Consider the following 17,610-nt stretch of genomic DNA (forward strand, 5'->3'; position numbering starts at 1 on the left):
AAACATGAACAGCAACATCTTCAGCAGATCTGACAACAGGGACTCTGATATGGAAGCGCTTGTTATTTCCCATTATTAATCATTTGAATGAATGGGCTTGTTTCGGACACCGGAAAGGATCTAACCAGTGCACATATAGGCTACAGTGAAGTCGACACAAGCAAAAAACGTTGAGATCATATTCAGGGCTCATCTGATTTTTTGTATAGTATACTTTATTAGTATGACATTTAGTGAGTTTGTTTTTTTAAAATCACTGTCTTAGTACATTAAGCCATGTTAAGCGTCTTCTTATAATGGTTTTCTATGGGTGGAAAAGGCTTAACATGCTATTAAACGCTTTTTTGTACATAAGCCACGTTAAGTGTTTTTCACATTAAGCGTTTTAGAGTGTCCCCACGAGGGAAGACGCCATGCGACAAAATGTTCTACTGTAACTGATGCATCGCTCTATTGTGGATCTTCGAAATATGCACAGTATTTTAACCATTTGTCACATGTTGTGCATATAAAAGTAGGAAATTGTATTTGTGGTTTCGTTTAATGTATTGATCAATATGCTTGCGTCGACTTCACTGTAGCCTATACGTGCGCTGGTTCGATCCTTTCCGTGTTCTGACCGGTGTCCGAATCTCAATCAAATGCAAGCCCATTCATTCAAATGATTATTAATGGAAAATAACAAGCGCTTCCATATCAGAGTCCCTGTTATCAGATCTGCCGAAGATGTTGCTGTTCATGTTTGCCAACGTAGGACATTTTACAAATCCAGACCAGACAATGTTCTACGGCCATGTTCGAAATAAAGAGTAGCCTATCCATGTCACACAGTACAGTTAGGGTGATATTACTTAACCCATTACTTAACCTGTGATATAAGATTTTGGCCATACTACCCATCCAAATCATTCATCCCAGTATCAACATCAGTAGGCTACACTATTTCAGGCACACCACAAGGAGTCACTGTGGCCTCAACGCTTCACTCTCGCCTACTCTGAGCTTGAGGTAAACCACGCCCTCCTCATTACCCTACGAACAAAGAAATGTAAGAAAATACATAAATGTAAAAATAAAGAAATGTAAATAAAAAATGTAGAAATGAATAAATGTGGAAATGAACAAATATGGAAATAAATACATAAATAAATAATTGAAATAATTGAAAAATCGAAATGAATAAATGTATAAATAAATAAAAGAAAAAAGTAATAAATGTGGAAAATAATATATACATAAATTAGGAAATAAATGTATAAATAATATATAATAAATAACATATATGTATAGGCTATATATATATATATATATATATATATATATATATATATATACATTTTTTTTTCTTTGTATATTTATTTATACATTTATTTATTTTTCATTTTGGCAGACTTAGGATTCCATACTGGAAGGTCAAACCCATAATCATTGGCTCTGCAGTAAGTGCCACTTGTTTGGGGAGGTGCTTTTTGCGTCACACACTGACTCCTCCCACTTAAAAATACAGTCCCATCACAAATACATTCCAAATACATTCACGAGGAGAAAGTTACTAAATTTGTGTTACAATCTGTTAGTTGGATTGGTGGAGCATATTCGAGAGCTTTGCCGTAATAACATAGTTTTTCATGTTATTGTCTTCACTGTCCTTTGCCCCGGTATGATTTTCAGTGCGCGGCCATCTTGAACCCACTGAAAACAGTCGAAAGAGAGATCCGTGTGTCGGCGTGACAGTTTGCTGATGTCTATGAGATGATTGATGGAGCCTCACCAGTAGTACACCGACGGAGCTGGACTTTCACTGTGATGACACTGAAAATAAACTGATCGTGTTGACATATCGAGGAATTGGGAAAGAATATGTCATCAGTCTAATTGGGAAAGCGCGCTTAAATGTCTAGAGATAAATTATACGTAATCGCATTGTCGCAATCTTTTAACCACCACCTGGACTCTGTTCAAATGTTTTGTGTAATATTTATGTAGTAGAATGAAAATGAGGCTGCCTTTAGCTTTCATTTCAAATGTGAAACGGTTTAATTCTGGCTTTAGAATCAGGCATGGGATTCATAACCAAGTTATAAAAACGTCATTGCTGTCCAGTTGTAATATTTGCAGCGGGGCGGAGAGAAAGTGGATCAAACCAGTGGGCTATGACACCGGTGTAATGATTTACAACAGTCTGACCAAGCAGAAAGAACCTCTGGTTTTGGCACAAGAAAAAATTGCCTCCTGGTAAGGCATACAGTGGACCATTACGTTAACTGAGATTTTCTTACATGTTACAGAAGTTATTTTTTCTACAACATTTTTCTTTTGTCACTTCCAGGTATAGCTGTGGACCCACTGTTTATGACCATGCCCATCTCGGCCATGCGTGGTAAGTTTCTCTGCTTGATGACTAGTAACGTTACCAGAGTAGTTGCAGTTACGTTGAAAGAAACATAATTTAAGTTGTTGCAGTGTTATTTTAATATCATTGATATACTGTTTTAGTTTTTACTAACATTTTCCGTTTACTTATAAATTTGAGTACATTTTAGTTTTAGCAATTTAGTTGTTTTTATAATTTTTATTAGTCTTTCTTTTTAACATGTCTATAGTTTTTTTTTTTAATTTTTATATTATTATATAATTATTTTGATATATTAAGTAGAACAAATGAAAATGAGAGATGTTGCCTTGACAGCTACTTGAAAAAAATAATTTTAAGTTCTTTTATATTTTATTTCAGTTAACGTTTATTTTATTTCAAGTATCAAAAATGTTTTTATTTATGGTTTTAGTTTTAGTTTACTATAATAACCCTGGGTTGTTGCTTGGTCAGCAATAAATACATTTCTCTGCCTGCCTTTTCAGCCTGTTTTCTTCTTTTTCTTACTTGCATGCAGCTCATATGTCAGATTTGACATTCTGCAAAGGATCTTATCCAAACTTTTTGGAATCAACATCATCCATGTAATGGTCATCACTGACATTGATGATAAAATCATACAAAGAAGCCTTGAGGTAAGTGTCTTATGTGGAAGGATGTGTATATTTGGCCATTTTAAGACATGTAGAAAGTTATTTTGGTTTCATTTCTTTTGCAGGAGAACATCTCACCCACCGTCCTTGCAAGAATGCACGAGGAAGAGTTTAAGAAGGACATGCAAGCACTGCGAGTAAATCACTTTTTTTTGTGATGATTTGACTAAAATGACTAAAACATTAATAAATATTTGACTGGTATTTGTTCATTTGTCCAGGTTCTTTCTCCAGCAGTATACATGAGGGTGACAGACAACATACCCCAGATTGTAGCTTTCATAGATCGCATTATCAGAAACGGACATGCCTATGTCACAAATCAAGGTACCTCTCTCTCTCTTTTTTTTAATTGACAGTAGGTCAAGTCTTTTCCTTCCATGTGAAGAGAAGATTAGACTGAATATCCAGTATGATTTGTTGACCCAGGGAATGTCTACTTCAACACTCAGTCCATTGGTAGCCGTTATGGAAAGCTTGTGAATCTTGGAGGCATTGTTGGGGAGCAAGGTATGTTTGTGACATCTGTTTTTTTGTTTTGTTTTCATCAATAAAAGTAAATGTGGGTAGTATTCTCAATTTTTAAGCACACATGATTTGTCATTATAATTTTTTTCTTTGTTATCAGGCTAACAAACCTACTGGTAATATTTACAAATATTACTGATAATAGTTGATCTGTAGATAAGAGAAGATAATTGATATGCTGTAAGACACCATGATCTAAATCATATAGAGTATTTTATAGTTTCTTGTATTTTAGGGGTTCAGGATAAAAGGGATCAAAGGGATTTTGCTCTGTGGAAAGCATCCAAACCACATGAACCTCACTGGGATTCACCTTGGGGGCAAGGAAGACCTGGGTGGCACATTGAATGTTCTACAATTGCTAGGTAAATGCTCTGCCTTAAGGCTGGCCCAAACTAAACGATTTTTAAAATCGTATCAGATTTTAGTAAGTGGAAGCTGTTAAGAAAAAAGACAAAATCATGACAACAAAAACATTTGGAATGTGACAAAAACATTTAAACCATTAGTGTGTTAATTTTCCTGTTGTTAAATAGGACATTTAAAGGAATGAATAATTATTATATAGGATATTATTTTCCTATTGTATTAAATTTATCACCAAGTTGAACATGTGAAGTGCATTTCCATGTTTGTAGGAACACAGAACTCACTCCTCCACCATGAATAAATCTTAATCCAATGAAGATAACAAAATGGTATCTAAAATACAATAATAATGTTCATACAATAAAAATAAATCTTAGTAATATCATAAGATATCCCCTTCAGCCAATAAAATTAAAATGGGCTTGACATTTTTGGCAAAAAGGAAGTGAAGGAGACATTAGCGCATGTTGGGTCACATGCTGTCAAGGCACCATAGTGAGTTCATTTTAGAGTAGAAAATATATATAAATTCCATTAAAAAAAAAAAAAAGTAATCATTTTACATCCAAAGTTTTCTACTGATGATAGTGACTGCAGTGTATCAAAAAATTAGGTCATCGTAAGAAATTAAAAAAGTTGAGGATCAAGGAGGATAGAAGAAGTGAGGGTGATGACAGAGATAAATATAAGTCATGCATTTTTGTGGAAGTCAAGCATTTGGGTATATTATCCTATGCCAGTTTGGAAGATGTGATCCATACTACAACCAAAGGTCAGATACCATTGCCTATTGGCCTCACTACACTGACAAGCAGAGATGCTCCAAGAATTAAAACGGGTCTAAATTAACTAAACGGGTCTAAATTAAGTTCTATGTGGAAAGTATGGAAAGGGGTATCTTGTTGAGGAGTCTTGTTGATTTATCACTTGTACTTTGATTTGGAAAAGAAACAATGTTTTTCAAGATTTTCTTTTAATTCTTTCTGAAACATTTAGACATTGTTTCACTTTTTTCCAGGCAGTTACATCTGAATTTGTTTTTGACTTTTTTTTTTTTTTTTTTTTTTTTACATTTGAGTTCCAAATTAAATATAGTAGCACAAGACAAAAGACATTTTCATTACTTTTCAGATAGTGAAAATGCATTTGAATATGTGTGAAGTTTCAGACAATTCGCCAAAAATAATTTCATTTATAACTGACAAAGTTGGTTATAAATGACAGCACCCTAAAAAAAAGGTTAAAGGTCAGATGTAGAAAACTAATTTTGGAAAATTATTTTAGTTTTTAATATATATTAAATAAATAAATAAATAAAAATTATTTTTAATTTAAATATACTTTTTTTTGACAATCCGTTACATTTGGATATACATCACAATACATAAGAAAATATCTGTCATTACTTCCACTTCATTTGGACTTTAAGAGAATTAAAGTTTTCAGTTGAGGAGTAGTTTGAATAATTTACTTTTACACAATATAAATTTATTAAATTTATTATTCTAAGAAAGGTAAAATACAAACATTGTATTTTACATTTAACTGTACAAAATTATGCTTATTTTTAGAATAATATTATGCAAGCATGCCCCCTCCCCCTTCAAAAAAAGAAAAAAAGTGTCAAGCTTCTGAATGGTTGATTCACTAGGAATGGATGGGGTTTGTAGCAGAATTACAAAATCATATTTTCATATAAAATGGTACACTGTTTTCTTGTCGGTAGCTCAGTGTTTGGAAGTCAGTTGGACATCCACTCTGGAGGGATTGACCTTGCCTTCCCTCATCATGAGAATGAGATTGCCCAGTCTGAGGCATATCATCAGTGTGAACAATGGGGAAACTACTTCCTGCACTCCGGTAATGCCCTCAGTCTTCTGGTTTAAGAAGTAGCATTGGGTAGTAATATTTTAACAAGCATACTGTATTTTGTTGCATAGGTTATGTGACATTTTAGCTTTACTGCTCAGAGTATCTGTTTAATGAAAACTTTTTCCAGGGCACCTTCATTTGAAAGGAAGTGTAGAGAAGATGTCAAAATCCTTGAAAAATTATATAACTATAAAGGTAACATTATAATAATAAAATTGTAAATTATGTGTTCTGTATGTGTTTAATAGATAATAGCATCTTTTAAAACGAACTCTCTTCATGATCTAGGATTTTCTGGCAACTTACACTGCTAATGAGTTTCGACTCTTTTGCCTTCTGACCAAATACAGATCAGGTATGTGAAAGAAACTCCTGAAGGATATACTCCTACAATTTTGCATCTAGTAGAGACAGATATTCTACTTTTGCTGTACATTTTCTGTGGGTCTTTCCAGCAATTGACTATAGTGATGCCAGCATGAATGAAGCCCGATCTACCTTGTCCACCATCTCTGCCTTCTGCCACAATGTGCAGGCCTACATGCAGGGACACCTACAGTGCCAGCCTATAGATGAGGGAATTCTCTGGGAGAGGTAAAGACAGACCACCCTCAGGCTCTGATATACATTTTGAAGAGTAGAATGACATGAATAAGGCCAGGTTCAGGAACTTTTCCTGTGTGTTTTCTGTCTTTTCATCTTTGTGTTCTGGATGTGATCCAAATTAATTTGCTTTACACTCATTTAAAAAAAAAAGCGCTCAACTGGTTTGACAGATAAACACATCCCTAAATTTATAGTTACTTCAGATGCTGTCACTATGGTTGTAAGTGTTAAGGCCTTTCCACACCAATAACTATAACAATAAAGATATAGTTCTAAAAATTGTTATCAAAGTAAAAGAATAGCAGAGTCCAAACCACCACTATAATGATAACGGCACAGAGAAACAACATTGCTGTGATCACTTTCAGAACGATTTTGTTCCAGTTGATGAATGATAAAATCATTGACAGCCAGTCAGAATCAGATGACACAACTACAGCTTGTGCTTAAAATAATCAGAATGTTATTGACCCCTGATGTGGATGCTAATATAGTTACTATATAGTTATCGTTCTTGGTGTGAAAGGGCCTTTATTCAGAGCTATCGCCAGAATAGAAAAAAGGGCTTTACTGTCATTCAGACAGTAACTGAGTTGCTCCTGTAAGCTGTTGTATGAACAGAACAATTTAGAATCTCACCTGCTAGTTAAAGGGATAGTTCACCCAAAAATGAAAATTTGATGTTTATCTGCTTACCCCCAGTGCATCCAAGATGTAGGTGACATTTTTTCTTCAGTCGATCATAAATTATGATTTTTAACTGCACCCACTGCCCTCTGTCATTCAAATAATGGCGGTTGATGGGAACTTCATCTATAGGAGTGAATAAACCTTGCTTAGACAAATCCAACTGAAACCTTGCGGCTCGTGATGACACATTAATGTCCTAAGACACGAAACGATCGGTTTGTGAGAGAAACCGAAAAGTATTTCTATAATTTTTACCAAACTGGTAAAATGTTAACAAACTGATGATGAAAAAGCCTTTGTCTCCCGACTCATTTTTGTTTTCACTGTCTTTGTTTGGTCAAGGTTGTGTGCTACACAGACCAGTGTTCGGAAAGTACTTTCTGATGATTTTGACACCCCAAAAGCTGTGGATGCCATTATGAGCCTCATTCACCATGGCAACTGTCAGCTTCAGCCTGTTACTAAGGTAACATCATAGGGTAGGTCACTGAGGCCTCACATTCTTTATATCCTTATTATAAAATATTATATTAAACCTAAATTCATATTTATTAGTCAATAACTAATTTTGCTGTCTTTTTGTGTCTGAAGGTTCATGGCCCTAGGAGTCCTGTTGTATTCGGAGCTATGCTGTCCTATGTCAGGGAAATCATGGGTGTTTTTGGAGTTGATCTACTGGACACAAAGGTGAGAGATCAAACATTAAAGCTAAAATATTTTTTTTTTCACACTTTCCTAGTAATGTTCATTGATGTACAGAGTCAGAACTACCTGCTTGACCAAACAATGGCACATGAGTGAAGTATTTGTGAAACCCATTGGGAATAATAGATGGAAGGAAGGAAATAAAACTAATCATTTACATTCATATAAATATACATTAAAATCAATTTATATTAGTATCAAGTAATAAGATGCAAAGCAATCATCAGACTGTGCCTGTGACCACTAACCATATTTAATAGTTGGCAATATATTACATATTGGTTGAGAATATTATTGGTTGCAGAATACTTTGGCTTTCTATAATCATTTTTGTTTTTGGATTTTTTTTTTTAATGTTTGGACCTAGAAAATATATCAGGGTCTGATGGGGGGGGGGGGGGGGGGGTAATGCAAAGCAATGCGTTTGTGTAAGAAAAATATCCATATTTAACAAGTTATAAAGTAAAATGCATCCTAACGTAGTCATTCAGCTTACGAAAAAAGCTTGGCTGACGCAACATCTGCTAGATATATAACTTTTTAAACATGGATAAATATGGACTGTGATTGTGTTCATCTGAAAGAAGAAAGTCATATACACCTTGGATGGCTTGAGGGTGAGTAAAACTTGGGGTAATTTTCATTTGAAAGTGAACTAATCCTTTAAATATGTCCCTGGTGCAGAAGAAATTTGACGAAAATGCCAGAGTTCTGCAATCTTGCAAATGCTTGCATTATAAACAAAAAATTGCACATACAATATAAGTAAGAAGTTGATTGTGCATTGTAATCAGCTTCATTGATTATAACAGGAGTTTTTGTGAGATTGCAGAACTTGTCAGTGATCTTGCGTCAGTAACCTAAACGAATAGTTTCCCCAAAAATGTAAATTCTGTCATCAATTACTCACCCTCATGCTGTTCCAATGGAATGAGGGAGTGGGCCCCCCTATAGCACAGAACAGGCCCCCGGTCTGACCGGGGCCCTTAGAATCGTCCTAATCTTCCCCCTGTTATGGCGCCCCTGAGAACAAACCTCATTGATTCTCTTCTTTTTTTTTTTGTGGCATGTGATCAGGCCAAAATAACAAACAGAAATCTTTTAACTGAATATATAACTCTTTCCTAAACCAAAACAAAAAGCAAAATAAACACATGGCTTTACTTGGCTTTTTCATAAATAGGAGAAAACGTGTTATAAAAGAGATTGGCACCCTGCTCCCTAAACCTATGCATCTCTGTACCCTGGATCTAAACCTACCCATCTCCACCCCCTGGATCTGTAGCCAACTCCTCCCATTTTACATATCCCTAAATCTACCCATCTCTGCCCCCTGGATCTGTAGCCAACTCCTCCCATTTTACATATCCCTAAATCTACCCATCTCTGCCCCCTGGATCTCATGTTCTGCAGTGAGGGGCTACTAATATAATCAGCAAGCCTGTCAAACACTGATGAGCACAGAGAACACAAGGAAACAAATATACGTGCACTGCACACACATATACACTCCCACACAATAATATAGACCTATTATACTTAGAAACAAAGTTATGTCCCAGAATGTAACACCTAGTGTTTAGTTTATTTTGTACTCTAGTAGATGCCTTGTATTTATTTGATAACTCACATTATTTTCAACATTATTTCCTTTGACCAAAAACATCTTTTCATCTGAGCCAAGACATACAGTACATTAATGATTTTCTTCCTTGTAGACATTGACATCGTTTTTCTTTTCTTTATTGCAACACTTTCAATACTTTTACACTGTGTCCCTTAGGAAGTCCATGATTCCTCTGGAGTTTTGAATAATGTGGTGGAGGAGTTGGTGCATTTTCGGAGTGAGGTTCGTAAATTTGCTCTTTCTGTGCGAGACCAAGCTCCACAAGACCCCCAGCCTGGCAGTGAAATTCAGAAAAGTCATCCACAACCAGACAGAGTACCCTTGCTGAAGGCCTGTGATGCCATAAGGAATAATCTAATACCCCTTGGAGTCCACATAAAGGTAAGAATTCTTCCTGTTAGACTAAGTGCAGCAGAGCCTTTAAAGAAAAACTCTTATAAGAACATCCAACGCCTTCTGTCAAAGCATTTATAATAAAAATTTATAACAAAAGCATAATATTTTTATTTTGGTTTCAGGATAGAAGCACGATCTCCACTTGGGAAATTACAAGAAGAGGAGAGACAAGGAAGAATTAATCACTTACTGAACCTTTATCTGTTGGAACTTTGACATGCTGTTTGTAACATCTCAGTGGTGACTGTTCAAGCTTTTCCTTCAAAGAAATTACAGTTCAACTAAAGACACTTGCAAAAAAAAAAAAATCACAATTATTACTCCTGTTGTGCAATTAAAGTTTAAACAAAACCAGTTATCATAACCACATATTGAATCTGATGATAAAGATTGTAAATGTTAATAATAAAAACAACTCTATTCATAGTTTATCCTCAAGTAGCAAGTACCCTTTCTCAACCATTCTTATACTGAAATAACTGAAGTGAAGGATACTTATTGAACTCCACTGGCTGATAATCAGAATGGAATATGGTACACTAACCATAACAATGTTAGGGCAAAGTTATTCATATTAGGGACTTGATGTTTGATTGGTGGAAGACTTGTGTCCAGTGTCTATTTTCACAACAGATCTCATGGTTTTTCTGGAAGGATTTGTCATTTGATATTAGAAGACATTCTGTAGTGGCTTTCTTAAGACCTCTGTACGTTCATTGAAATTATACCACTGTTTTAGCAAGGCTGAACTATCATAATGTATGAATATGTTACAATACTGTTTGGAAGCAACAACAGTGTTTTTATTGCTCATTTGTCAACATGGTAAGCAGTAGCCTATAACATTTAAAACTGCTTATGGAAAAACGAAATGGACTACTGTCATAAGTTTCCTCCTTAAATGGGGAAGAATAAGAGTAAAATATTTCAGAATAACAAGACTGGGATTATTTACTATAAACTCAAAGCAGTTGCTCTAATGTCATACACCTAAATAGACATAAATAACATGGGGACAATATAGATTAATTCAAATTATAAATAAAAAATCTGTCTTTTTCTCTTCTGTGTGACGACATTTGCAGTTTAAATCGGGAGTCGGGACTTTTTTGCATTGTGCCATTGGTCTTGAGTTTCCTGTTTCGTCATTGTTAGCAGTGATCTTTAAGTGCTCTTCTACATGGACCGTGTATTTAAGCACGAACAGCACCATTTCAAAACACTTAAATAGCTCGGAAGACCTGGTGAGAATCTGGTCCTTAATATTTTTCTACAGTTCAAGCCAAAAGAGATTACCACCACCAGACAGTAAGAGGAAACTTGGACGGCACGCTTTTGTTATGGAAGGCGGAGTTGGAATTCTAATATAATTTTGAGTGTCCTCACCGTTAAAATGCCTCCACCTGGGAAAATGAGAAAGCCCGTTATTAAAATGGTCGTCTTAGGAGACATGAATGTAGGGAAAACGTCCCTGCTGCACAGGTACATAGAAAGAAACTTCAAGGACACTTTAAGCACAATTGGTGGAGCATTTTTCTTGAAGCAGTGGGGTCCATACAACATCTCCATCTGGGATACAGCGGGTAAGATGAATATTATTTATAGTGATCACCTATTTAATTTGAATTTAAATATGAACAAAAGACTAACATGAATGAGTAAAATACACACACAAACACACACAAACATATATATATAATATATATATATATATATATATATATATATATATATATATATATATATATATATATATATATATAATGTATGTAGGGGAGAGTGGGGTAAGATGAGCCAGTAGGTGAACCTGGACCTGTATCTTGTCAACAGTACCATTTTATTGTCATGTGACCATATATTTTAGAACCACATAGACTCCCCGTCTCTATCATCAGACTGAAAGGGAGAAGCACATGGGAGGAGTGAAAGTTGCTTATTTACTTAGTTTTTGGCTTGTCAGAGTAAAATTTTAACATAACAGATGTTTCATCAAAGCAAATTTGTCCAGGTCTAAAACTATTTATGATGCATATTGGTGATTTAGCAACGTATGAAACCATGCAAGTCATTTAGCTAAATGTTATTCTGAATTGGTAAGCTAGCTAGCTTTTCCTAAAATAGCAGCTATGGGGCAAAGAGAGCCAAATGCTGTGGGGTAAATTGAGCCAGCGTTTTAACTTACCCCACCATAAGGCACTGTATTTAAGTTAAATCTGAAGTATAAACAGGTGTCATTTCAATGTAATATTAAGCAAATGGTTTAGTTTATCTTTATTTTCAAGTTTATTTGATAGGAACAGTGTACAAGTACTCCAAAAACTTCTCTGATACGAACCAGACGATGTTTAATCAAATATATCTTTCCACCTGTAGTCTCTAATGGCCTAACATGGTTGACATTGCAGAAAAACTACCATGTCAAAAACCTTTTGACTAAAATGTTTATTACTTTCAGTTTTAGTTTTTATTTAATTTTACTCAACAGACTCTCTGTTTAGTCTGTTTATGGGTAGGTTACAGTTTTGATGTTCAACATATTGTTTCAGAAATGCAAACAATTAAAGATACTGAAATTTCAACTTCATCTGGTTGGTTTTATGTTGTTTAATTTAGCTTTAAAAAAAGAAATATTTGTAAAATATTTTTACAAAGAATTTGTTAAAGGAAATTAAATAAGTCAATTAATCAAATTATTAAATTAGTTTTTTTTAAAATAGGTACATTATCTTTAAAATTTCACATGGGTTTGATTCAGATTCAGTTAGATGGTCAGTTTACACCCACCTGACCTAAACTGGGGTAAATTGAGCCAGAGAAACACTTTTTTTTATAAGAAGCCATATTTTTAGAACCCTTTGTCATAGATGTATTCTGATCACTTAAAATGATAGGAAACATCATAAAATGACTTAAAATTATATATATATATATATATATATATATATATATATATATATATATATATATATATATATATATATATATATATATAAAAAATACACACATAAAAAAAGTATATATATATATATACCACCCAATGTAAAATCTTTTTTTTTAATGTTTCTGTAATGCTTAATTTGTGTATTTAAATGTAATACGATTTGTACCACATGAGTTGATCCAGATGTGATTGCGATGAAATCAAGTGACAAGCCTTACTAGTCTTGTGTTAGTTCCTGATCCATATGCTGCCACGATCCTGCAATATTGATTCTTTTTATCAATCTAAATAAATAAATGATCTCATTGATCTGCCAAATTGTAGCGGGGGAATCTTTGTTCTTTGTTGTATTTTTAAATCTTTTGCTACTTTCTAAAAGCAGCATGTGAGTGAGTGATAAAAAAAGGGAAAGACTTGCTCTGACATTGCATCAATGACTGCAGTTACCTCATTTTATTTTCAGGATTTCGCAATCTTACAAGTTTCCAAAATGAATGTGGAATTTTTTTCCACAGAAGTTTAGTAGTCATTGATAGCCTTTCCTGCAATATCAATGTGCTCATTTACTGAATGGAAGCAACAGATCTATGTTATGTTCCATTAAAACATTTAAGAATGGGTTAAAAAAAAATAAAAAATAAAATAAACAGATGTTTTAAAGATTAAGTCAAAAGGAAATTTGACCTTTTTGTCTTTAGTATAAACAAGTCAATGAGGGTTACACGTTTCTGCAACTGTGATAGTAATGCTCAGCTGATGGCTTTACATCCTGTCAGAACTGGCTGCTGTTTCATAGACACTCCATTGTTAGACATGTTGCTTGTAGCTCATTGATTTTTGAGGTTGTTTTCACATATTGCACATATAATTTTAACTTATGGTGGAAAACAAACAAAGAAAAAATTCTTTACAAAATGTTGACATTTAAAAACAATGAGAAAATATGAATATGTATTACAAGAGTATTCTCTTTTTCACCATATATAATATAATATACATATTTAACCCCTTTGTGTGCACTGTAAAACTGTAAAAACCAAAATGACATCAGTAATGCACTTTACAATGGAAGTCTAAGAGGCAAGGCGTTTAAAAGCAGAAATGTGAAGCTTGTGTTTTTGCTGAAGCGCTTACAGTAAAGAGGTAGTTTCCTCAAAAATGAAAGTTCTGTCATCATTTTACTCAACCTCATGTTTTCCAAACCCCAATAATTTTCTTTATTGCGTGAAACACAAAAATTAGACAATGACATTAGGTGTAATGTTCATACTGCTCTTTTTTTCATTACAATGAAAGCGAATGGTCTTCTGAAGTCATAGCTGAAGCGATAGCTTTGAGTGAGGAACGGAAATTTCACAGCTGAATCTGCACTCTGTCAAAAATTCCAATGACTGACCCCATAAATGATCAGAAAAAATCTTGACAGGGTTGAAAAAAGAACATTATTTGATTTAATTGTTAGTAGTATTGCTAAATGAACCGACCCAGATGTATTTACCTCATTGATGAAGGAAGGAGGGAAAAGAATAGGTTACCAAAACATGACCATTTGGTCATTTTTCACTTTTTTTTTTTCCCCCATGTAATACAAAGACAAATTTTAAAGAGTAACAAATTGGACTGACAGTTTACAGACTCAGCTATCCTGTCACAACAGTTCAAGTTGACAGTTCATTGGAAGGCAAGATTACTAAATAATGTACTTATCTTATGTGTGTGTGTGTATTCATTTATTCATATAGAAATATATATTATGCTACTCTTGGACTGTATGTGATTTATTCATCTGTGTATTTCTGTGCTTCTGATTTCATCAGGTCGTGAACAGTTCCATGGTCTGGGCTCCATGTATTGTCGTGGCGCTGCAGCCATCATTCTTACGTATGATGTCACAAACTGGCAGAGCTTTGTAGAGCTTGAAGATCGCTTCCTCTCTCTCACCGACTCTGCCAATAATGATAGCATATTTGCCATAGTGGGCAACAAAGCAGACCTCACTGACCCTCAAGCCCAAGTTATGACCCCAGAGGAAGTCAGGGCTGAAGAGGGAAGTGTACTTCCCCCTCCATCCTGCCTCACACCCCCAGACTTTCCTTTGTACAAACAGGTGAATCAGGATGATGCCATAGCACTTTACAACCGCATAATTCACTATAAGGCACTAGAGGGCATCAGTCCACCAGCAGAGAAGATGTGCTTCGAGACAAGTGCTAAGACTGGGTTTAATGTAGATTTTATGTTCGAGACACTCTTTGATCTGGTGTTGCCATCCATCATTCAAAAACGCTCCCAAAATGAGTCGCCCACATTGTGTTTGGAGGACTGTAATGAAGAAGGGAGGAGGAGCAAAGGGGACTGTTGCACATGAGAATAATTGCTGAAGAGTGTTTGGAGTCATACATGAACATCCATTGGTTTGTGGAGACTGTTACTTGATCTGTTACAGAACTGTTTACTCTTCAGTAAATCTGGTAACAGTGGCTCGTTGGTCACTGTGTGTGTGTAAGTGTGTGTGAAGAGAGTGAGCGAGAAGGAGAGAGAGAGTGTCAACCCTTTCCCTCAGCTGATCCAGCGCTTCAATTCAATTCATATTTATTTGTATAGCGCTTTTCACGATACATATCGTTTCAAAACAGCTTTACAGAGAACACATGTCAACATTACAATTTAGAGAATCTGGTATCTGAGGTGACTGTCCAATGTATGTGGTTTCAGAAATGTACATACAGCTATGGAAAAAATTAAGAGACCACTCCAAGTTCAATTTTAATTGAATTGAATTTTTTCCATAGCTGTATAATCATGCAGTTAGCTAACAAAGTAATAATTTAGGCAATTTAATTTACCGTCACTGTTAGCAGTTTAATTGATGATAGAAGCAATGAGCTCCTGGAAATAATGAATTACATATTAACAATAATTAGGATATATAGAAATTTGGGAATGTGCATGTTGATCCTGATGTTGCATCATCTGAAGTCCTCGCAGGTGCCGTCTCTTCAAAGGTGGCCATCTGAGGTCTTTTTAAGAGGCTGGATCTAAACTGAAGCTGATGTACTCTCTAGTCACCACGGGACGGGTGTCCCGAGGCAAAACAGAAAAGCAAATGGAGGATAATTAGCGTAGCTGCTGTTCATAACATACATTAAGCAAAGATAGTCATGTGCAAGTGATCCGATATGAGATGCATTATGTGAATACTTGGCTAAAGAGATGTGTCTTTAATCTAGATTTAAACTGGGTGATTAAGTGAGGAAGGCTATTCCAGAGTTTAGGAGCCAAATGTGAAAATGCTCTCCCTCCTTTAGTGGACTTATATATCCTAGGGACAACCAGAAGTCCAGAGTTTTGTGATCTTAAAGATCGTGAAGGATTGTAATGCAATAGAAGGTCAGTTAAGTACACAGGAGCTAAACCATATAGAGCCTTATAGGTCAGTAACAATACTTAGAGATGATAAAATTGGTGTTATATGATCATATTTTCTTGACCTGGTAAGAACAGCTGCATTTTGGACTAATCGTAGCTTGTTTATTGAGGAAGCAGGACAACCAGCTAATAATGCACTACAGTAATTAGTCGAGACGTCATGAAAGCATGAACTAACTTCTGCATCAGAAATAGATAACATATTCTGTATCTTTGCAATGTTCTGATGTTTCACAAACATGCTCTGAATCACAACATCAGAATCAATCAGATTACTGCACAAATCAAACAGAATTACATCACTCATTGACAAACCAAAACACAACAGAGTAAAATGCAATGCTATTCGGCCCTAAAGAGATAGTACAGTATGGCAGAGTATCTGTACACCGTGTCAGATAAGAAACTCAGAAGCACGTTAACCAGATACAGACTCAGCGGACACAAGCTGATGATAGAGACGGGCAGACACAGAAAAGCATGGCTGTCCCCGGAGCAGAGATTGTGTTCACACTGTGATCTGAATCAGATGGAAACAGAACTGCACATCCTAACAGAATGCTCCAAATACACGGACATACGGACAGTGTTCTATGATAAAATACAGCAGATCCATCCGACATTTAAAACTCTTTCAAACCAGGAGAAACTGCCATATCTGTTAGGAGAATGCAAGAACTGCTTTGTGTTTGCTGCTCAATATGTGTCTGCCTGTCACCACAGAAACGAAAACACTCAATCTGCCCTGATCTGTTGTTTCCAGCACATGTAGATTATATTAAACTGTATTCCGTATATTACTTAGATGTACATTTTGCTTCTGTAAATCTAATTCCTCATCTTTTTTTCTAGTTTATATACTTACATACATTAGTGATTCATTTTGCACTACATGCTTAATACTTTTATATTTTATTACTATTCTTTTTTTCTTTTTTTTTTTTTTTTACTGTTAATATGCACTATTTGTAAGCAGCCCAGCTGCTATTGCTTTGGCAATACAAATTGTCATGCCAATAAAGCACACTTGAATTGAGTCTCTTTATATCTTTGAGATAATCTTGTTTTTCATAGATAGAGCACAAGGACTTTGAACTTAAGATACTTAGTGTTTTGGCCCTCAAGTTGTTCATGTTCTCCTGAACACGATAAATAGTCTGCCTTTTTACAAAGGTGTGTCAAAGGTAACCAATTATTACATTGTTTACAGTACCAAAAATACTTTTTTATATTTGTAAAAATTATTTTATTTGAATGAACACTGTTAAATTGTTAAAAAATTGGTATTTATATTATTTTTATTAAATAAAGTAAGTAAATTATTGTCATTTACTAAAGGTTTATGAATGTTATCAATTATCACTTAACAACAGAGAGTGCTTTGAAGTTGTTAATAGGTTTGTTTTTCACTTTCACTCTT

The 17,610-nt window shown here is 34.8% G+C and overlaps 2 protein-coding genes across 3 annotated transcripts; both read left to right on the forward strand.

Annotated features, from left to right (window-relative positions):
* Nucleotides 1-1,524: 1,524 nt before the first annotated feature.
* On the forward strand, nucleotides 1,525-10,827 carry cars2 (cysteinyl-tRNA synthetase 2, mitochondrial). Of its 2 annotated transcripts, none has more exons than XM_067402991.1 (15): nucleotides 1,525-2,235; nucleotides 2,330-2,380; nucleotides 2,892-3,009; nucleotides 3,093-3,164; nucleotides 3,249-3,354; nucleotides 3,457-3,537; nucleotides 3,776-3,920; nucleotides 5,651-5,784; nucleotides 5,924-5,991; nucleotides 6,085-6,151; nucleotides 6,252-6,390; nucleotides 7,435-7,558; nucleotides 7,684-7,779; nucleotides 9,581-9,805; nucleotides 9,943-10,827. In XM_067402991.1, exons 1-15 carry the CDS (start codon nucleotides 1,991-1,993, stop codon nucleotides 10,000-10,002), a joined length of 1,731 nt encoding a protein of 576 aa, XP_067259092.1. In that variant the 5' UTR covers nucleotides 1,525-1,990; the 3' UTR covers nucleotides 10,003-10,827. The 2 variants fall into 2 exon arrangements, with proteins under 2 accessions (XP_067259092.1, XP_067259093.1); XM_067402992.1 differs by having other exon boundaries at nucleotides 3,791-3,920.
* Nucleotides 10,828-10,983: 156 nt separating this feature from the next.
* LOC137032050 (ras-related protein Rab-20-like) lies at nucleotides 10,984-17,556 on the forward strand. Its single transcript, XM_067403544.1, has 2 exons — nucleotides 10,984-11,403; nucleotides 14,579-17,556. Exons 1-2 carry the CDS (start codon nucleotides 11,214-11,216, stop codon nucleotides 15,127-15,129), a joined length of 741 nt encoding a protein of 246 aa, XP_067259645.1. The 5' UTR covers nucleotides 10,984-11,213; the 3' UTR covers nucleotides 15,130-17,556.
* Nucleotides 17,557-17,610: the final 54 nt, after the last annotated feature.

This window comes from Chanodichthys erythropterus, chromosome 12 (assembly GCF_024489055.1).
Source record: "Chanodichthys erythropterus isolate Z2021 chromosome 12, ASM2448905v1, whole genome shotgun sequence".
NCBI lineage: Eukaryota > Metazoa > Chordata > Actinopteri > Cypriniformes > Xenocyprididae > Chanodichthys > Chanodichthys erythropterus.